Below are 22,437 nucleotides of genomic sequence, written 5' to 3'. Positions count from 1 at the left end.
GAGGTAAAGCAGGAACCACAGGGGCCACAGCAGAGGGTGGCATGTGGCCTCCAACACAGCCCCCCTCGGAGCCCTCTTGGATGGCTCTAAGCACTGCCCTCAGCTCAGTGACCTCAGCGCACTTGGGGAAGGACAGGCTGGCAGACAGGGGCCCATGGCTCCAGGCCTCCTGCCCTTGACCTGCGGTCACTTGCCTGCAATGTGGACCGCTTCCCTTCAACATGACCCTCTGTAGGACCCCACTGAAATGCCAACGTGGCTGAGTGCTGGCCAGCCCATCAGGGAGGAGCTTGAGCCCAGTGAGCCCCCAGTGCTGCGCTTCCCATTCTCATGCCACATCTCCCAGTCCCTCAGTCTCCCCAGAGCCTCCGTCTCCGCCTCCCCACCCTTCTCCTGAGCCTGCGCTCAAGGTCACGTGCAGCTTCTCAAAGACTCAGCCACCCACTTGGAAGCACTTAACGATCTGATTACAAAAGAAGTACAATGGGAAGGGGGAAATATGTTGGTGATACAGGAGACACAGGAGGGGAGGTGAGTTTGGGGGAAGAGCGGGCAGTTTAGTCACACTCAGTGTGTGGTGCCTCTAAGTAATGACCCTTGGACCCCTTGGTCCCCTTGGACCTTAGGGACAACTGAAGATCTGGTGCTGGAAACCTCATGCCTGGAGGCTTGAGTGGGACAAGACCCTCCCCAGGGCACAGTAAATTGAGTGGAGCAGCATACCTGACTGTCTCAGGCCCTCCATCTGTTTTTGTAAATCAAGTTTTATTGGAATACAGACACATTCATCTGTTTACATCATATCTACAGCTGCCTCACGTTACAATGTCAGAGTTCAATGGCTGTGGCAGACACTGTATGGCTTACAAGGCCTAAGATGCCTACGTCCTGGCCCTCTACAGAGAAAGTATGAGGGGCTGGCAGAGGAAAGGAGCTCACTTTCAAAGAAAATGGAGAACACGTGGCCAAAGAGGTGGACAGCAAATGAGCGTCTCAAGGAGAGAGAGGTCCAGAGGGCCTGATCTGCAGAGAGGTCAGACTGGATAAAGTTAGGAATGTTCTCTGGCTATGCCAACTGCAGGGCAAGAGTGACCTGTTGCAGGCCTAGGTTCCTGTACAGGTGTGGGGGAGGTGGGGAGGGTGTGGACAGAGCACAGAGGGAAGCCAGGGGTCAGGATTAAGGCCATGGAGTTGATGAGAAGAGCCAGCCTTTCTGAAGACACTTGGCTAGTTCAGTGGGAGGGGAGAGGGCTGTGGGTCATAGGGTACATGTGTCAATCCCCAAGCCCTTCGATTTCAGACCTAAGCCTTGAACACTTTTCTAAAATATCGGAGACTACTTTCCTACCTTGGTTACAACTGTCCAGCAGCTTCCCAGACTCGGCCCTGCCAGGTCTTGAGTCTCCACCGAGACCCATGGAGATGGGCACTGGCAGATGGAGGATCTCAGAGAGAGGGGAGAGGTAGACCCAGGGCAGAGCCTTGGGGTCGTGCTGCCCTGGTAGTGCCCGAGCCTGGGTCAACTCGCCAGTTCTTTCTCCATCTCTGACCCCTTTTCCACACCAGAATGCAGAAAACAAGTCCACCTTGCCATGCAGCCTTTTCTGACCTGTGGCTCCCAACCCTTCCTCCTGGGGCTGTACTGGCCTCTGAGTTCTCTTTGTGGCCCAAGAGCTCAGACCACCAGGCCTGCCTGGAAGGGGCCAAGGGGTGTGAACCATGCCCTTTCCTCCAGGGCCCAGTCCTCCTGCCTCTACGTGCTATCTCCCAAGGCTGTGCCTACCTTCCCCTACCTTGCACAGCTTGAGCACTGGCCTCCTGGGGTGTGCCATCACGATTCATCACAGTGGTGCCACAGCCAGGCCTGAGGCCCGACTGTGAATCGAAAAAAAAAAAAAAAAAAAAGAGTGTGAAATAGCAAACTCATCATATGAGACTCTCACGCTTCCCAAGATGAGCTGATTCCCATTAACAAAACACCTTCATTTTCAGAAAATCCATGTTCACAGCTTGCTCTGTAGAGCCTCCCCCACAAGTTATGATTTATATTTTATTACAAGGTGAAAAGAGACAAAAAGAAATCCTCACAAGGGGGGAGAGAAAAAAAAAAAGCCCACTGACTCTTTACAGCAACTCCCAGGGCATTTGATTTAAAGGGACATTGTCATCTTTAATGTTTTCATCCCAAGGAATTAGAGAGCGCCACTGTGATAATTTAGCAGCTCCTGATTTTAGGGGCAGCCTTCGTGGTCTAGCTTCACTGTATTTCCCTTTTTATGATTCCAGAGAGTATTTTCTGAGAGATAATAATGTTGGGTGATATTTCTCCTTTGTCATGTGGAGGCCTGAGAAGAAAATTAAAAGAGATCCTTTCTTCTCCCCTCTGTGAGGCCAGGCTGTGGACTGTGGAGGACCATCACGGCCACCTCACGCCACTCCATCTCCACAAGGCCTGACCCTGCCTTCTGGCACCCCCAGCGCTGAGAAGGAGAGGCAGGCAGCCATCTTGGCCCTGTGGGGAGCTCTCAGAATGGTCTTCACTGTTCAGCTCCTTCTCTCCCGACCGCCACCCCAGGCAAGGGCCACAAGAGCCTCCCAGAGTCATCTTTCTTTTTGTGTCCCTTTCTGTTCCCTTTTTCATCTGTGTTCAGGTCTTCTACTGTCTCTGGAGTTTCCTAGCCCTCATGCTTCCCTGTGGGTGTCCACGGGTCGGTCCTCCTCAAACTGACTTTGACCACACCCTCCATGCTTCCCTGGCTTCCTTGACACGCCAAACTCTGTGGCCTGCATGTCTGTGGCAGAGAATGCTCTGTGTTCACCTCAACCAGAATCCATTTCCTCCTGTGGACACAGCTGGACTACATTTCCCAGCTCTTCCTGTGGTTAAGGGAACCATATGACTGAGTTCTGGCCAGTGGAATGTGTCAGGAGGGATGGGTGCAAGGGCTTTGCTGGGCTCCAAACCCTCTCCGGCAAGCCTCTCTACTCTTTCCATCCCTCTATATACCGGCCAGATGTAGCATCCAGTAAAGGAATCTGAGGTCCCAGGAGACGGAAGAACCACAAACTGAGAATGCCCGAGTCCCCATGTCACCGTGTGCACAGAAACTGAACACCAATATTGATCTGTTACAGGAATGAAGAACAAATCTTTGCACTAATAAATATTGCACTAAGCCCCTGAGATTCGGGGGTTGTGTGTGACTGCATTTAGCTCCCTAACACATGCCCTTGCTGCTCTCATTCTAATCCCTCCCTCCAGCATCATTTCTTCTCTTTTATTTGTCAATGGCATGGGACACGTTGGCCATATCAGATGGTCTGGAGCCTTCCCATCTGTTCTTATGCTTAGGCTGTTGCCTCTGACTGGGATGCCTTTCCCCACTCCCATATCTGCCTGTGAAATCCCATCCGCCCTCCTTTGTGAAGACTTGTAGCATCATTTTGCTTAGCTGCATTACACCCTCCTCTCAGTTTCCATGGCGTTCTTTTGGCAACCATCCCACAGCCTTTTGCCTTGTTTTTGCACACATCTTGTTTTCTCATAGCAGAGTGAAATTCTCGGGGCCAGGGACCAAATCTTACTCATGGTCAACCTGTCTGTGTTGGAAGGTACACCATGGTGTCCAGGGTGTTAATTTTGGAGGACATCCCCTGATTTGAGTTTCATCTCTACCACTGTGTACAACTTTTTGATGCCTCAGTTCCTCTTCTGTAAAATGGGGATAAAAAGAGACCCTGCCTCAAAGAACCTGCTCTTAGGGAGAGAGGGAAACCCCCTGCATGTGCCATGTGCCACCTACTGCCCCTCTTTGCTGCAGTCACCTGCCGACTCTGGGTTATGCCCCACCCCATTTCCTGTATTGTAGCCTATGGTTAATAGTAGTCTCCACTACCTGCAACCTGTGTTAGCGCCAGGTGATTTAAACACCCAAGTTGATTATCTGCCAACTCTCCACCTTACAGGCCCTCACTCCATGGCCATATCCTGGAATCCAAACACTGTCATTACAAATAACAGCAGCCTGAAAAGTCATATCTTCAGGCATCCTACTCTCTGATGACCTCCCATCTCTTCGGTTTATTCTGTCTGGTATCCAGAGTCCAAAAATTCTTCAGCTCCACCAGGAATCTACTGACCAACTGTATGCCTGTCACCTACTGTGATGTTGCTCCCTCCTTACCATGGAATTCCATGGAATTTAAATCACTGGAATGATACTGTTGCACACACTCAATTCCTTTACCCCTCTTGACAACCCTCCAGCCCTGGTGAAATCTGTCTGGGTGCTGTCTGCTTATACCTGGGTAGCTGAACATGCTGGGGAAACAGCCACCCTGCTGACTAGTCTCACTTTGGATTCAGGACTAGGACCCTCAAGTGGGTCCGAAAGCTGCCCAGAGATCACACCGCCTCCTCTGCATCTGTCCCTCTTTCACTCTCCTACACAATCGTTCCCGACCTTCTTCTCCCTCCTCAGGCTTCCTCCCCCATCCTCACGCTCAACCATGACCTTGCTTCCTGATTCATTGAGAAAACAGATGTCTGCATATGCACCCACCACACCGACCCACCCATCTCTATCGGCTCACACGCTCAGGCTTCTTTCCTGTTAACTGGGTCTGCCGCCCATGCATCTAAGACAATCCCCAGCCTGGGCCCTGGATTCCACCTCCCCTCGCCTACTCAAAGAAGTCATCTGGTTGTACTGCCTCTTCCTTCCACAGCCTCAATTTCCCCTTTCTACTTGACTCTGCTCATCCACAGACATGCCAGTTGCCCCTGTGTGTTTGCAAAAGACTTCTTGGCCCTACTATCCTCTTAGCTACTGCCCTATTCTGTACTTTGCTGCAAAACTCCTCAGAAGAGTTATCTTCACTTAGTTTCTCCAGTTCCTCTCTTCCCACTCCATTTTCAACCCAATCCAATGAGACTTTCGTACCCCTCTCCCATCCCATTGCATGGAAACTGCCTTTCAAGTCAAAGACCTCCAAACGACTAATACAGGTCTCTTTTCTTTGTCCTCATCTTAACTGAGCTTTCAGCACTTGGCACAGCTGACCGCTTCCTGACTTACTCTTCTCTTGGCTCCCAGGACATTGCACTTGCCTGGGTTTCCTCCACCACTCTGGCATCTTCCTCTCATTCTCTTTTGGGGCTCCTGCTCCTCTTCCTGACCTCTTCCCATCAGAGGCTCTTAGGGCTCAGTCTTGGCTTCTCTTCTCTATCCACACTCACCTACTCAGTGATCTCATCCAACTCATAGCTTTAAACGCTGTCAGTATGCTAAGGGTTTCCAAGTCTCCATCTCCAGCCTAGACCTCTCCTCATCTATCCAACTGCCTGTTCAACATTGCCACTTGAATGTCTGATAGCATCTCAAACTCAGTATGCCCCCAAGTTAACTCCTGATCTTCCCTCCCAAACCTCTTCCACCCATGGTCTCCTCCGTCTCAGTTAATGGCAACTCCATCCTTCCACTCCTCATGCCCAAAACCCTGGAGTCATCCTGGACTCTCTTCTTTTTTAATAACCACATGCAACTCATCAGCAAATCTCTTGGCACCGCCCTTCAGAATACACCCATGATCCAGCTTCTCACCATCATCGTGCCCAATACCTGGATTATTGCAACAGCTTCCTAACTTGTTCACCTGCTCCTACTTTTGCCATGTAACAGTCTTTTCTCAAAACAGCAGTCAAAGTGCTTCCTTTAAAATATAAAGTCAGATCGCATCCCTTCTCTACTCGAAGCCCTCCAATAATCTAGTTTTATCCATTGTGAAAACAAAAGTGCTTAGGTCAGGACTTCTGACCCTGCCCCCAGCTTCCCACACCACTCCAACCATCAGACCTATTCTTACCTAGGGGGCTAGGACACATCTTCCTCCAGTGACTGCATGGCGAGTGCCCTCACCCCTTCAACACCTGGCTCACATAGCCCCTCTGGATGAGGCTTTCCCTGGGCTATCGTATTTAATTTTGGCCACCCCTGCCCTGCCCTGCCCTACCCTGCCCTCTGTGTTGCTGTTCTCAAAAGTACTACTCATGTTGTAATCTACGCTTCCATTGTTGTTTATCTGTGTCCTCTCCCTGCAATGCAAGTTCCGTGAGGGCAAGAGTTTTTGTCTGTGTTGAAACCTGTTGAATCTCTGCAGCCTAGAACAGCTCCTGCCAGGAAGTATTTGTGTGAATGACTGCGCAATGCCTCCAGGGCTAAGCGCTTTTCACTGGCAGGCCTGCCTTGGGGGCTGGGGCTGGTGGGGACACTGCAGCCTCAGGTGTAGGTTCTAGGGGGGGCACCTCTGAGGTCACATGGGCAGGGAGTACCTGCCTACCTTGACGGCATCACGAAGTCTTCCAGAGTTCATAATTGCACCCTTTGATGGAAAACATTTTGAAAAAAAGCTCTCTATAAGAGAAAAAAAGGACAATTTTTCATGCCAAATAGTGTTACCAAAAAAACTGCTTTTGCACAAATGGTATCCTACATGCAGGATCTCAAAGCATTTTGCAAATGTATATTAATTGGTTATCACAATATCCCTGCCAGACAGAGGAAGAATCAGTCTCCTGAATAAGAAAAGAACACTTGGTTTTCATGATTAAATCAAGCACAAAGATGGAATGTGTGAGCCCCAGGGTTCCAGGAACAGAGGAGGGTGCTCCCATATGTCCTGAAGCCAAGGTTCGCTGGGACTCCTGGGTGGCAGGTGGCCTCATCAGATGTGCTGATGGAGTGCTGGAGCCATCATGCATGGGTTGGAATTTTTGGTCTACTGGGTGACTGCAGGCAATTACTTAATCTCTCTGTGTCTCTGGCTCTTCACCTCTAAAATGAGACACATGGGCTGGGCGCAGTGGCTCACGCCTGTAATCCCTGCACGTTGGGAGGCCCAGGCGGGCGGATCACGATGTCAGGAGATCGAGACCATCCTGGCTAACACCATGAAACCCCATCTCTATAAAAATACAAAAAATTAGCTGGGCGTGGTGGTGGGTGCCAGTAGTCCCAGCTACTCGGGAGGCTGAGGCAGGAGAATGGCGTGAACCTGGGAGGAGGAGCTTACAGTGAGCCGAGATTGCACCACTGCACTCCAGCCTGGGCGACGAGCGAGACTCCATCTCAAAACAAAAAAAAAGAGACACATGGTATCTTTTCAAAAGGATTGAATGTCACTAAATGAGATAATGTTAAGCTGCTCAACACTCAGTAAATGTTATTAGTAATAACAAATGTCACAGTACACCCACTGGCCACAGCCTCCTGCACTCTGCCTCCTTCATGGGAATCCTGTGCACCTGACTGGTCCCAGCTCCCACAGAAGTCTAGAGTGGGCACATGAAGTCTCAGGAAGAACTTGCCAAATTGGGATTAGGACCCCTGAGGCCTCACTGTAGTTCTTCCTGGACTCTGCTGGGTAGTACAGATTCTAGAAGCCAGGGTGTTTCTGATGGACTGGGCCTTGCGGGACAGGATGCCAGGTGGGGTGGGCAGCGTCGGGACCAACAGTCCTCCATCCCTCATCTGGACCAGCAGTCCCCTATCCCTAGCCACTGGTATCTGCAAGGCCAACACCTGCCAAGTTTGAGGTACCAAAGGGGTCTCCTGAAACAGATGCTGGTGACCAAGATTGTCTAGAATGACTTGAGATGCAGCATAGCTTAGTAGGTAAGAACATAGGGTTTGAAGCGGAACTCCTGGGTTCAAACCCTGCTCTGTAACTCTCTAGCTGACAGGTGGGCAAGTTCCTCTAGCATGGTGCCTCCGGGCCTCATCTATAAAAAGGGAATAATGAGAGTTCCTCCCTCATAGATTGTTGCAAGGATTAATGAATTCACTTAGAATAGCTTAGCATCAACTATCAATGCTGTATGATTTCCTGATATTAACTATGTGGCTTCAGAGGCAAGCTCTGCAACACACGGTGAGCCCTGCAATGCTCTGCTCCTGAGGAGTGCGATGCCTCTACGCCAGGTGCTGGGCATGGTGTCTGCCCATCCAGCCAACGCTCCATTGTGGGTGGGCTTCCCCACTGTGGGTCCTGCATTGGTTTTCCAGTAATCAACTTGCAGACAGGATGACAGGGCCAGGCTTGTCGCATCACCATTCTTTTCCCAGGGCCCAGTCCAGAACTTGCCTGGGGCAGATGCTAGGCATGAATGAATACACGAGCGCAAATATTCACCTGTTGTTTTGCTTCAATTTGGGGTGTTTCCTTAAACTCCTGCCTACTCAGAGCTGAAGTCCAAGAGCTTCCTAACCTGTTGGTTTTGTGACTTCAAAGACCACATCTATGACATCTGAGAGCTGGAAACTCAGTCATGGTGCTGATCCATGTGTCACCTGTAGGGGTGTCTCAGTGCACTCTGGAAGCTTACTGTCCTCTGCAGAGAACTGAGGGACAGCCGCTTGCCAGGCCACTTTCCCTGGAAGGGCTCATGGCCTCACAGCATCTTCATCTGAGGATCAGGAACCGGGGCTGGAGACCAGGCGGCCAGTCCCTTTGGTGAGACTGAGGCCCAGGCCAGAGCCCTTATGGTCATGCCATTGTAAGGACCGTACTGCTCCCCTGGGATGTGGGCTACTCCCTGCAGCCTGGGCATCTTGGTGGACATTTTGTTTGTAGACATTACAGAGCTTGTAAGGGCCTGAACCTTCTGAGACACTGTTTTCAAAAGGAACAGGTTGGGTGCAGTCAGTCTAGTCTAACACAGACTTTTTGAAGTCACACTGCTCAGACTGGGGCCTGGGAATATTTCATCTGCTCAGCCGCCTGGCTAGGGCTGCTTACAGAGGGGCTGGGGCCTGTGGTCTCAAGGGCAGGGATCATAGGTTTGGGCTGAGTCTGGCAAGATCAGTTACCTCTCCTGACTTCAAAGGGAGGTGCACACATGAGTACAAAGGCTCAGGAAGGGCCCACATGGCCAGATGTCCCCCAGTTTCTCTCCTTATGTCCATTTAAGGCAGAATAGCATCTGCCTTTAAGGTGCGGCCACTATTGCTCCTTTTCCAAACCCCCACCTTCCTCACAGCTGGCCCTTCTGCCACTAAACATTCCACATTTTCTGTGTTTTGCCAAACTCAGAAGCCCTTAGGTTTACCAGGAAGCTCTGTCCATCGCTTGGCCCCCATTCACAGGACAGTCATTCTGTAAGTGCCCTAAGCGCTCAAGCCTCAAGGGTGTCTGTGGAGGCTCAGGCTGCAGAATGGCCATATCCAGTTGCACCTTGCACCTATTCTGCTCTCTCTGCACTAGGGGACGTGAGGAAGGAGACACGGTGGCCACATCTCCCACAGGGACAGAGTCTGCTTGTTACCAAGTCTGCTCGTTCACTCAGCACTTCCAGGTGTCAGGGGTGGCAGGGCCCTGGGCTAGCCTTGCTCTGGAGCTTTCTAGATGCTGAGTTATTTAACTGGTAGTACTTTTAGGCCCAGTTCCCCACCCACCCCTGTTTGTTCTGTCTGAGGCAGCCAGGAGTCGACTCCACTGCCCTTAAATCCCCTACTGTGCCCTGAACATGGAGCAGTGGCCTCCCCAGTTGTGGCCTGGTACAGCTGCTGCCTGGACAGTATTCAGCCTGGGCCTTCCTGCGAGCTCCTCCAAAGGCTGTCAGCCTTCACCAAGGTGTCAGCAAGTTACCCTGAGGGATGGGTGTTCTGAACACCCATGAAAGCCAGGGATGTGACTTTTGTTTCCAAGTCATCATTTCCCCATTGTTGAACCTGCTGCCAAGCATCAGCACATTTCCAAGCACCATGGCACAGAGGTAGACTACTGAGGGTCAGGACAAACACCAGGGCTGGAGGTGGCTCAGAAGAGGAGCCTCTGGAGGTGCATTTATTTGTGGGAGCTGAGAAGGAATGGATATTTGATGGGGTTTGGGTTTGAGAGATAGCAGCCCTCCATGGGACACCTGTTCTGAATAACAGGTCTACTGCTCGGGCCCACTTTCTCTGTGGAGCCAGAGCTTTGTCAGGAGGTTGGAGGTGTCAACTGCTGTGGTTCTGCAGGACAGTCATCCTGCTCTTTTCACACTGTCATCTGAAAGGGACCCAGGTAAAATGTGTCTGAAAACACCTGTGGCATACGGACTTCATGACTCAGAAAAGATGCCAGTTCAGGGACCCTGCCCTCTGCAGCAGCAGAGGTGAACAGCTCCCAGAAAGGGTCTGCCTGACTGAGCCCACCCTCTGCCCACCCCAGAGTCACACATCATAGGGGAAGACACAAAGACTCCTAAGAGTCCTGGCTGGAGCAGAAGTGCAGCCAGCATCCTGCCAAAGTGCTCAGGTCTGGAACTGTCACACCTGGCTGGGAGTTGGGCTCTGCAGCCCCAACCTCCTTGGGCCTTGGTTTCCTTATTTTTGGAACTTGGAGGTCAGGAGAGGTGCTGCCTGCCAGATGCCTCGCAGGGCATCTGGCACACAGTGAGTGCGCAGCCTGCAGTGGTTGCTGGGAAGCAATGGGCTCTGGAGAGCCATTAGCAACTCGCTAGTGGGGGCTCTGTCTGAAGGGGTTTGGGAAGATGAGTAAGCTGAGAGACGCCACTTAGATGGAGAACGTGGGGTGGGCTTGGAGGTACCGCTCCATACACTGCCCATCCCACCACCTGTGGAGGGGGAGAGAGTCCTTTGGGGCCCATTCCCACCCCACCTGGATGCATTTTGCAGTCCCAACAAGTGTATAAACAGTTGTTCTGCCTGAAGCACGTGTCTGACGACAAATTGCCCATGCCATCTGGAGAAGAACAGCTCTCCAAGGGCACAGCTTGCAGGTTGCCCCAGGCGGCTTGCACAGAGGCCCCTTGCACCTTCCCTGGGCAGATCTACAAGGGGAGTGGGCACTGGATGGGACTCTTGCTGCAGTGTTAGAATTCTGGCAGAAGCCCAAAATGGAAAGCCATTACCAAATACCCCCATGCTAAAGAGTGACAGAAAGCCACCTCATGGTGGCGACCAAACTGCTGAGTGCTCCTCAGCTCACCACCCTCCTCAGCCCACAGCCAGGGGAAGATTTGGATTCACCAGGAAGTCTGAGCAGAGGAGAACAAAACTCTTCTCCCGCTTGTACCTGTGCTGAGTCCAGCCTGTAGTTCCACAAACTAGTTATGAGTGTTCGCTTGCCCCAGTCAAAATCAGGATCCCAAGGGTCCAAAGATGCTATCAGCCTTCATATGTAAAGGCAAAAATCTGGGACCTCCAGAACCCCACCAAATCCTGTGTGAGTTAAATGGGAACTCGGGGCTCTGAGCATATGGCCGTTAGGCGTGTCCCCTTCTATGTAGACTCAGAACATCTGCTCCTCCATCCACGGGGAAGATCTCCCATTGATTTATTTCCATGCTGCACTTGTGATAACCTTTCTCTTCCTGCTTATCAAGAACACAAATAAATACCCAGAAAGATCAACTTCCACAGCCACTGCCATCCTCTGACTTCACTGCCATTCTCTTTCAAAAAGGGAAATCAGATAAGACTTGGGTACGAACACTTTACTGCAGAGCACATTTTAATCCCACTCTACCTCTTGCCTTGGGCCTCCTTATGGTATCCAGGGAGTCTCTGGGAGGCATTGGGTAAGGACTTGTCAGATGCTCTGTTATAAAGGGTGCTAAGGGTGGCTTGGCACTGTCCTGTGGGAGGCCAGCTTTGGGGGAAACAGGAGTTCCACCAGGACAGCAGTGAGTAAATGGGAGCAAGGTGCCAAACCGAGGGATGACTGCAGGTTCCATGGTCCTTCTGTGCCCCCCAGCCACCGGCTCACAGACCACTGTGTGGAACCATGGTGGGCTGCTCACCCGGTGCGTGCCACATGTGGGCAACAGGATGCCTCGACCATCAAGGGGAACCCTCAGGTCTGTTCTTCCTTCTCTCTGGGAACTGCCACAACAGCTCTGAACATTTTCTCTTTGCTACAATTTTTTAAAAGTCCACGATGGTCTTTAATCCCTAGGACAAATGTTTGTCAAGCACCTACTCTGTGCCAGGCTGAATGCCCACCGCATGGAAAGTGCTAGGCTACTCTTCCCTGCTCTGCTGGCCTTGTCCACCCGCTGGAGCAAGACCCTTGGGCTGGAACCACCCTGCCAGCTCTCAGAGGTCACCCCTACTTTCCCTTTGTTCTTTGGTGCCTCCTGCGTTTGTTACTGTGTAGTCCTGCTGCTGTCTTTGCATACACTTATTAGTCCTGTGGCCTCTGCCTATATTTCAACCACCTGGCAACTCTCCTGCTCTCAGCCTGCCTCGGTCCTCAACCCAGAGTGAAGGTGTGGGGAATAGCTGGCGTCTGGGTTAGAAGAGGTGCTCCTTAGCCCTTGGGGCTAAAGAGTTGCTCAGGAAGGGCCACGATAAGTAGGGATCAGTATCGCTGATGCTGAGAAAATCTCAGATGGGGCACTGGCCCATCTTCTGGGGGTTTCCAGCTCACTCCTCATCTGCTGCTTCAGGCAGGCAGTAGTAGCTCAGGTGTCCAATGGCTCTCTCTGCCTCTCCAGGGACTGTCTGTCCCCAGGGGGCCACTTTGGTGCTGAGGCTTCTGAGCGCCCCGGCCTTGAGGGTGGCCCACAGCTCTTCACCCAGTCAGTTGCTATGTCCCATGTAGGTGGAGTTCCTCTTACATCCCCACCACTCCCTAACCCCAGGACACAGTTTGTTCCCATGCAGACCACAAGCTGGGCCTTACAGCAGTGGTGGTGGGGTTTTACAGGGTGCTGTCATGGAGCCTGAGAATAGGTGATCAGAGAGGAAGGAAGGAGCAACAAGCGAGAGAACGAGTGATGGTGCCCTAAGCATCCTTCCCAGGCTGGTACAACCTCAGGCAAGGTTTACCTTTCAGAAACACGCCAGGGTGGGTCTTCTCCACACCTCGGGACACCTGGTTATCACAAGGTACCTCAGAGCTCACACCACCTACACCCACGCTGAGACAAGGGCAGTGCTGGCAGGCCAAGGAGGCAGCGGGCTGGGGGCCTCCATGTTACCCTCAGTTTGGTTTCTGGGCTCCTGCCTGGAGCCTGGGAGGTAGCCTCGGTCATGCAAAGATCTCCCTTGAGATGCGAACTCTGGATGACTCAGGCATTCACATCCTAAGCCCCGTCAACACTCCAATCCAAGGGAGCAAGCTGAGAAATCGGGAATGTGACCTTCAGTGCTTAATTGCATGTTGAAGTCCTCACAAAAGCTTTGCAAAAACATGGAGATTTATAAGGATAATATGGTGCTATCCTAGTAAAAAGCTGACATTTAAATTGTTCTCCTTTTATATCTTTGTAATGAAATTCTTTGTTTCCTCTGCAGCCATTTTTGAGTATTTACTAACATTCAGAGAGCTCTCTCCTGCAGGCAAAATTTCAAGCTTCATGACGTCAGGCTGGGCCGTGTGACACAGGAACACAAGACTGTAGTGGAGCCCCTGGGGGAGTTCTTACTCCAGGAATAGCGAAGGACAAGGTGTCCAGCCACCCCACTCCTGCCTCTCCCTCCAAGAGGAGGGTTTTAAAAAATCACCAAAGCTTCATATTTTAATGAGTTTTCTTTGCAATTTATATATAATAGATTTTCAATAACAACCTGTAATTAGTTCATTTTCTGCTATTCAATTGCTCTGCATGGAGGCCATTGACAACTTCCAGCTGGGATCTTTAAAAATGGAAAGTGCTTGAAGACTCAGCTCCAGACAATGACTAGAAAGTGCCGGGTCCCACCATGCAGCTGTTAGAAGTAAACCATTGAGATGGGAAAGGGGCAGTCTGGGTTTGAAACTTCCAAGTGTGGGAGAAGAAGAAACTGCTGCAGGGTGCACTGACAAGCAATCACCAGTTCTGGTTCAGAATCAAGCCCTCTGTGGTGTAATGGGGGGCAGAGATTGTTCCACCCAGAACCCTAATGCATAGATGGAGGCCCCATTCCTGCCACCCCTGTTCCTCATGCAGATGAGGCACTCATCAGACACTTGCCAAGGGGCTCTTGACAACTTTTCCTGCACAGTAGGGGCAGGTGGAGGCAGGCGCATGCATCAGTTGTGTTTCTGTCTTTATATAGCAAGGGACAGCCAAAAAGGACAGAGTCCAGACCCCAGGACATCAGGAGGTCTTAGATAACATGTCTAGGTCCTAGGAGGTCTTAGATAACAGCTCTGCTCACACGTCTGTCCCGACAGTCATCACTGGAGGCCTTCAAAGGCCAAGTCCAGGTCTCCAGCTGATACTCAGTCCCCTCTCCAGCGGCTTGCAGGCTGGTGTACCTGCAGTGATGGGGACTCACCACTCACTGGGCAACTCTGGAGAGGCTGGGGAGGGTCCCTCTCAGAACCGAGCTAAGCCGGCCTTCTGCAAGCCCTGGCCTGAGTCTGAACTCTGCCCCCGGGGCCCTAACTGTGGTGCTGGCCTTTCTGCCCTGGGTATTGCCTCCTCCCTCAGGCAAGCCCCTTGTCCCTTGGGATCACATGCTCCCCCGGGAAACCTTTTTCCTCACCCTCTGTCTGGTTATCTCTAGCTCGCCGTTGAGGTCTCTGCTCCGACGTCCCTTCCTGACCTCTCTGGGGACAGTTGGTCCTCCTGCACCCAGGACGCTCTCTCAGCTCCTACTTTGTTTATTGGGTCATCTTTCTGTTCCCCCACCCCCGCCTCTCTACCCAGGTGGCAAGATCCTCATGGGCAGGGCCTGCTGTGGTCTTGCTCACAGCTGAGTCTCTGCCCAGCGCTTCCCCGAGAGTGAGCTCTGTGTGCGTTTGCTGACCTAATGCTATCTCATCTTCCATGGTTTTCTTCCTCCTACACTTCCCAACCTCAATTCCTGACCCTTTCCCTGTGTTGCTCTCCCTGCTCTGGTCAGGCTCCTCTGAAAGGCTCAGGTTGCTGGCCTGCCCTTTCCATACCACTCCATGCCAAGTGTACGGATAGGAGAGGAGACAGGGCCTGTCCCTCCCTGCCCAGGAGCTCACCCTACTTTCAGAGAGCCTCGGCCTACAGCAGCTTCAGGGTGGACCCGCTGGCCTTCCCACAGTGGTCTTCCTTCCACATTTGCCCTCACCTGCAGTGGGGAGCTTGGGTATTTGTGGCCGATGGTTTTGCTCCAGAGGCCTGACCTGCCAGCCTGCCAGGGCCCAGCATGGAAATACAAACCCATATTCTATGCCTATGGATCATTTCCAAGGTATGCAGATTTACACAGCCAGCAAAGCTGACCTCCAGGTGAGGTGGCAGGAGTTGGGCTGGGTGGGGCTGCTGGTCCTGGGCTGCTGCAGCCAAGGTCTGCTGCATCATGAGGGATGTGGCTGTGGGCCGGCAAGCATGCAGGGCTGAGGAGCGGGCTGAGCAAGAGCCCTCCTCTGCACCCGTGGTTGCCAGCGGTAGAGGTAATTATGCAGCCTGCCAGCTGACCAGAGCACTTACTCTGAGGAGGGCTGAATGGCCAGTTAGTGGCTCTGGGGTCAGGATGAGAGCTTTCCAGTGGGAATTGCTTTTATCTTCAATAAGGCGTCATTAGCCCATGTGAGAAGCAGGGGCTCCCCTCACACCCAATTGCTCATCCAGTGATTAGGGATGTCTGGACTGGGGATGTCCAGCTGCCCTGCTCCAGCCGGGCTGATGCTTCTCTACCAGGGGCCCCAGCTGTGTGGCCCCAACAAGGCACTTCCTCTGCCCCTGTTTTCTCCAGGCCCCCTGGCGTCATGCAGGGAGCCTCTGGGATCGCTGGCCACAACTTCATGTCTGGACTCCTCTGTTTGCCCAAGGTATTTCTCCATGTCCTTCATGCCCTCAATGAGCAACACTGACCAAGGCCTCCCTGGGTGACATACCCCATGCTGCACAGGAGTGCAGGATGAGTGAAGCAACCTCTATCCTCAGGGAGCCTGCGGTCTAAAGGGGGAAGGAAAACAATGGCATGGCACAGGGTGATGGGGCACACATAGAAATCTTCATCATCACCCTCACCGCCACCATCATTGACTTGGTTAATGTTTGCCTAACACTTACTATAGGCAAAGTCTTGTGCTAATCACTTTACATTAAGTAGCTCCTTTAGTCCTGAATAACCCTGTGCATGGTTGTTATTCCCATTTTACAGATAGGAAACTTAAAGCCCAGTTTAACCTCCGGTAGGGAGCTGTCCAAAGTCACACAGTTAGTCGCAGAATAGAGATTCAAAACCAGGTCTAGCTTGGACTCTGGAGTCCACACTCTTAATGATCAGGCCACAGCCTTGTTAACCGAGGGCTGTGGGCACACAGAGGAAGATGTGTGGGGCTTGGTGGAGGAAAAAGAAATTGAGGAAGACCTCCTGGAGGAGAAGACCATTGAGTTGGGGCTTGAAATTTAGGGAAATCACTGTGAGGACAGTGAGATTCTCTTCAATGGAGAATGCAGATGTGTTGCAAAGTTTGTTTAAATGCATGAGAAAGTTCTAGAATCAGACACGCCCATTGAATCCTGACTCTGCTACCTGCTGACTACGTAACCTTGGGTTAGCTACTTCTCTGAGTTTCAGTTTCTTCATCTGTGAAATTGGACATAGTGTACAATGCTGACACATGTTAAATGCTGGGTATCACTTTATACAACTGGAGTACGAAGAGCCTCTTACTAACCACAGCAATACTGACAAGCAAAGTCATTCAAATGGAACACTGACTGTGAACCCCGTCCTCCAGTGCTGGCCTCAGGAGCTCACATGGCAGTCTTCTTGAAGCCCTCTCTATACACTTGAAGTCAGGACAGCAACCCCACTTCTGTCTCTGGGAGGAGGTGGTGAGATCACCCCTTCTGTCTTCCAATTTTCAATTCCTCCCTTGGCCACTCCAGCTTTAACGTTTTGTGCCCTTGAGAAAATGAGGGACCAAGGGCAGTGAATCAGTTCTTCGGCCACTTTATTTCCAAATCCTGTGTGGCAAAACCAGTGTCTTCCTTTGGGGTAGGGGGAGTCATTGGCACCTATAGTCTTGGCTTCAGTCAGAACTGAGACCAGCTCATAGACATTGCTTGCTCTCCAAATTCAAGAGCCGAGTAAATTCAGATAAAATTTTTGATGAACCCCATGCTATTTAAAATCTTGTTACTTACTATCCAAAACTCAGGAATGAAAGGGAGTAGAACAAAGCAATATCCTTGCTATCTAAACTCCTTGTCTGAACTCACCCTATCCAGATAAAGAGCCAGATAGATCTGGGTAGTGAGGATGCTTACGGTTACTTATTTTACCATCCTGCTCAACACAGGGTGGGTGTGAGGATTGCTTGAGATAGTGTGTATAGAAGTCTGGTATGGGGCCAGGCACTATTAGTTCCAGAGGATAGTGGCGTGGTAAGTGAAGCTGTACCATCCTTTCACTTAGCAGCAGAGAAGGTGAAAAAACAGCTGTAAATTCACCAGATGACCATATCATCTGTTTCATAGAGTTGCCCTGGCTGTAGTGGTAGTGCTGTAGATTAAAACACTGTTTTCCTTTCTGCTTGCCTGGAGTTTACACATGTCAGAGGTGAGGAAGGGTGTCTGGCTCCCTGGCATTCAGCACCCCAGGTCCTCCTGACACTCTGCCTGTGTGGTCCCAGGACATTAACATGTGAAGCCCTTTATGCTGCACTGCTAGCTGCTCAAAACCTTCCCATGCATCCAACACATTTGTGGGTTTTGCTCTCACAGGAGTAATTAAAAGGACAACTATTTTCTAAAGAGCAGAAGAAACTTGCAATGAATTTAAAGTGAGAAAAATCCTTGTTTTAGCAATGTGTTTTCCCCTGATCCCAACCTGAGCATTCAGAACAGTGCAAAAACCATGCATTATTGGGAAGCCTTTTAGATGAGCACCTTTGAGGTTAATTTACTGTGATGAACAGACAGGGCCAGCACACACCTTGCTTATGGTGACCCTGGAGCCTGGGTCTCTGCCATGGCAGGGACAGGTGGCACTACTCCTTGTTGGGGTGGCGGGAGGTGGTGTGGGGAAGGGGAGGCAGAGGGCATGTGCTGGAGAAGGACACTGAGCCTTTAGTTCCTAGATCAGCCTGTGGTTTGGGAAGCCAACACAATGCAAAGAGAATGTTTAGTTGACAAAAGGAAGAAGAGGGGGTACCCTCATATTTCATTCTGGTCCCTGTACAGAGAGAGGCAATTGGGAGCCTTGGCTCCATCTGACAATCAGAAAGAGACTTAACTGACTCCCATGACTAGGTACTGCCTGCCACCCTGGAGGAGAGTCACCTGTTCCTCACAGCCAGGAAGGGGGTGCAGCCCCATCACGAACCAGCTCAGCACAGACAGCCACCAGCTGTGGGACTCCTAGCATCACCCCCCACCGGCCGCAGACTGTGGCAAGCATAGCCCAGCCAGGGCCAGGCCAGCTGCACGGGAAGACATGATTTAGGAGACCTCTTCCACAAACCTCAAAAACTGATAAATACAACTCCCTTCTCTGGGGAAAACAGCCCCAAACCGAACATCCTTTAGTAAAGTGATTGACTCTGCATCGGTAGGCTACAGAGCTGGAGTCACCCCACAGACCTCACCCTGCCTTACACCCAAGGACACCAGCAAAATAGAGACTAGAAAATAAAATGCTAATGCCTCAACCTCTGCCAGCCCATCAGCTCTAGTTTTTAAAATTAAATCCAGAATGTTGTTGCTGAAATGTCTGAGATATTACTTTCTGGGTTTTAGTGAGATTTCTTTAATGCCCATCGATTGCTGGGTAATAACTTGTACCTATATGTCTCATTTCAATTACCTATTTAAAATTCGCTGAACCATAAATCTATTTCCAGAGCTATGGGAATTTAGTTTAGAGTTCCTGTGACTTTGAAAAACCATTGATCCCCATATGCTCCAAGTGGCTGCATGTCAAGCCTTTATAGTGGGGGTTAACTCATTTTGTGGCTTCCTTAACGGCTATGAGTTTACGTTTTATTGCATATCTATTATTTGGGCTGGGCTGCGATGAATGTTTTGGCTGTCTCGTTCAAAACAAGTCCAAGGCGACAGCAGAATCTAATTTGTTTTAAAAATGATGATTATAAAGCTTTCCAAATAATAATCCAGGAACGAAGGGAGCTGACACCACATTGCTCTGTATGTGACATGTGGCTGGAGGTCAGGTAATGACGTCCTTCCCTTTCCAGGGTAGCTCATGTTTATAATGACCTTACTAGGGAAGCTGGAGAGGCCTTCTCTTTCATCACAGGCAATAGGGATGCTTCCATTTCCTTGAGAGTAAAGCCAAGAGCTTGCTGTTTGGCCCCAGACCCATTCATGGGAACTGTGCTCATAAAGCAGAGGCTGCTGTGGTACCAGGCACCAAGATGGTGCCCAAGCAGTGCCATTATCTGCTTAATGATGGTATCCTGGGACATTAAGTAATGATGCCCGGTATGCCCTGCAAATCCCTGAAGTCCAGGCTTGGCCTCTGGCTCTAAAAATGCACTGAGCTTTTCCTTCATAACTCCTTTGGTAGAGGGGTCTAGGCTCAGAAAGCGTTTTTGGGAATGTCTTGGAACTATCCCCAGAAAACACGTTGCTGCTTTCCTGACTCGGAGAGCTGCTGTTCCTGTAACCTGCCCTAGCTGCTCGAGCCTACTCTTGTTCATGTTCCATGGAATCATCAAGGAGTCTCAGTGTGGGGAGGCAGGTGGGGAGGATATTGCCAGAAGTAGACTCCGAGGGCAGGAGAGAGGGTCTTGTCCAGTGATATGTAGGTCAATGTTTAACAACCGGCTCGCTAGAGAAGAAAAAATGTCCCCCCTTCCCTTTTTTGGTAGCATCTGTGTGGTGTGAATTTCTATGATGTAAATATTCCCAATGTGGCCAATTTAACGCGACCAAGTATTTAACTGCTTGCAAAATTCCTGAAAATTTAACAATGGGCTCTCGTGAACCAGGTTTGGGGAGTTGTGGATACTTCCACACATTCCAAATGTATTTCCAGATGTATTTCTGGAAATAATCTCTTTGGCCCACAAGACAAACATCTCCACAGCAGGATAAGCCTACCAGTCATTCTCACCTTATTATGAACCAGCACAGGCAGGTATGAGTTTGACTAGTGGGCAGGGAGGAGGATGATGGGGACCCTGCACAGTCATAGTAAATTAAGCAAAGCCCTGGAACTGGGGGGTGGACTTTGGTACTAAGGATGATATGAACTAGAAAGGCCCCTGAAACCAGGTCAAGCTCATGAACACTTCCCATAGGGAAGAATCATACTTGTTTCTCTCCTCTTACATCATCCAAGTACCTCTCTATTTGCCACAAGAGCCCTGCTTGCCAACAAATCACAAGGATCCCTCTTCAGGCCTTGTGCAGGTGTGGAATAGCAACACCCCAAAGAGATGTCACTCCGAAGCAGGAATACTTTGCTGGAAAAGGGATTCCAGGTAAAGGTTGGGGTTGAGGGAGGATACCAGGCTCTGTGGCTCAGGGCCCCTGGGGGTGGGGTGGGCTTGCACCCACATCCTGAATGCCAGGGCTTACACTTAGGAACTGTGAGCTGGCAGGTCACACCCAAGGGTATATGCATTGTCCACTTTAAGCAGAGCTTGAATATCTTCTAACGTAAGGGGCTTCATCTCTTTTGGGCCAAGGATGTCCTCTCTAGTCTCCAGTGTGGGCCCAGCACCGCCGTTTCCTCTCCCCTCTGCTGACCCCTGCCTGGAGCTACACCAGGCTCTTGTATCTTGCATTTCTTGTAAGTCCTGTCCCAGCACCACCTCTGGTTAATGTAACCTCTTGGAAGATCACCTTAGTAAAAGATACAGGTCCTGAAGGCACCCATCCACTTGCATATGTACCAGGTACTCCCTGGAGGGGCACTCAGAGTACCTCCTGTTTTCAAAGAGCACCCACTTTCCCTTCTTCTCCAGGGATCCCCTGCCTCTCTTCACTTTGGACCCTCACTCTCCATTGTCCTTGGGTAGTCACTGCTCCCTGCTGCTGCATGGCCAAGCCTCCAGGCCCTCCTGCAGGGTGTTTTCCTCCAGACAGGGCTCGCCACATGGCCAGGCCATAGCCTGAGGATAGCCCTAAAATCTGCTTCCTTCTCCTTCAGTCATAGAACCCCCAAGGGGGTGCTCACAGTGCCCTCACAGCTATGCTTCAATTACAGTCCTGGCCCCTCAAAGAGCGAGAAAAATCTTTATTCAAAAGGAACAGGGCAAGCCCTCTCTGGCCCCATCCACTCTCCATTTAGTCTTTTCTTAAAGCTCAGGCTTGTTGCAAAACAAATTCAACAGCTTTTCTCTGTATAAGAAACCAACCTGGGAGACAACTGAGGACAGACTCCAGGCACCCAACAGCATTTTGGTGCAGGAGCACCTGCGGATATAAGCCCTTTTCCCACTAGGACCCAACTTACGGAAGGCCATGTAGAACTCGCGGAGAGTCAGGGAACTGTCACTGTTGTAGTCGTCAAATCGGAGGAGGTCACCTGGTGAGCAACCAACTAAGTCTTCATCCAGGTCCTGCTTCTTCAGCACATGCTGCGGGGTGAGGAGGAGAACAAGGCCAGAGTCAGGTGAGTTTAGAGTCATGGGCATTGATGAAAATGACTCAGGCCACGAGGGAATCCAGGGACAGTTCAGTGGGCCTTGAGGGGTACCTGAAGCTCTTTGGCTTTGTCTTGTCTGACTCCTTCATTTTATGGATGAGAAAACGGGCTCAGAGAGGGAAAGTGGCTCCCCCAGGTTCACACAGTGCTTGGGGCAGAGTCTACACTAGAGCTCAGGTGTGTCTTTTCCCTGTCTAGGCAGACAGACCAGACAGTCTGAGATGGGAATCCTTGAGGCCACCTGCTCTACTGCGGTGTGCTATAGATGGGGAGACAGGAGAGAAAAGGCCCCATCAGATAAACCCAGCAAACCGTGGCTGAACTCAGTGTGGGGACAGAGGTCTGCCAGCTTCCAGCTGCACAGAGCTGGAGGTCACTGCTGCATCATGCACCCACCCACCACCCATCAGCCCTTACCCATGGCAGGCAGTGCTGCCTGGACACAGCACACTCCCAGACCCCTCCGCTCTATCCACCTAGACCTGAGCTTCGCCCCTGCCTGCCCTGTCCTGCCCGGGACACAGATGTCCACCTTTGTGACTCTGGCACGGAGGCCACAGATGATATAGGCTCTCGTAAACTCCTCTCCAGCTGTGGTCTGAGCCATAGGACACAGAGGCCTGCCCAGCATGATCGGCCACATGTCCCAAGGTAACTAAGGGTAGAAATTCTAGGCACCCTCACTCAGCTGGAGCTACAGCCAGAGGCCAGTGTGCTCAGAACTGAAGGTCTTGCAGGGAAAATGCTCAGAAGGAAATCTCAGAAGAAAGAAAATGATTTTGTTTTATTTTGGTGCGGGGGGAGGGAGGCAGAGGCATTTTCTCTTTATTTAACATTCTCAGCTTGGTCTGCTGTATTAAAGGCAATTTAATGTGATAATGTTAAAAAAATGACCCTTCAC

At 51.0% G+C, this 22,437-nt stretch overlaps 1 protein-coding gene across 2 annotated transcripts in view; it reads right to left on the bottom strand.

Annotated features, from left to right (window-relative positions):
- FSTL4 (follistatin like 4) overlaps window positions 1–22,437 on the bottom strand; it is a 417,177-nt gene that overhangs the window by 98,791 nt on the left and 295,949 nt on the right. For both annotated transcript variants that reach the window (XM_017871986.1, XM_017871987.1), the window contains exon 6: window positions 21,345–21,468. In XM_017871986.1, coding sequence (XP_017727475.1) covers window positions 21,345–21,468 — 124 coding nt within the window. The remainder of the gene's footprint in view (window positions 1–21,344; window positions 21,469–22,437) is intronic.

This window comes from Rhinopithecus bieti, unplaced genomic scaffold (assembly GCF_001698545.2).
Source record: "Rhinopithecus bieti isolate Rb0 unplaced genomic scaffold, ASM169854v2 scaffold_5889, whole genome shotgun sequence".
Lineage (NCBI taxonomy): Eukaryota > Metazoa > Chordata > Mammalia > Primates > Cercopithecidae > Rhinopithecus > Rhinopithecus bieti.
Note: the sequence above shows the minus strand (reverse complement) of the source record. Positions and strands in the feature narration are given on the sequence as shown.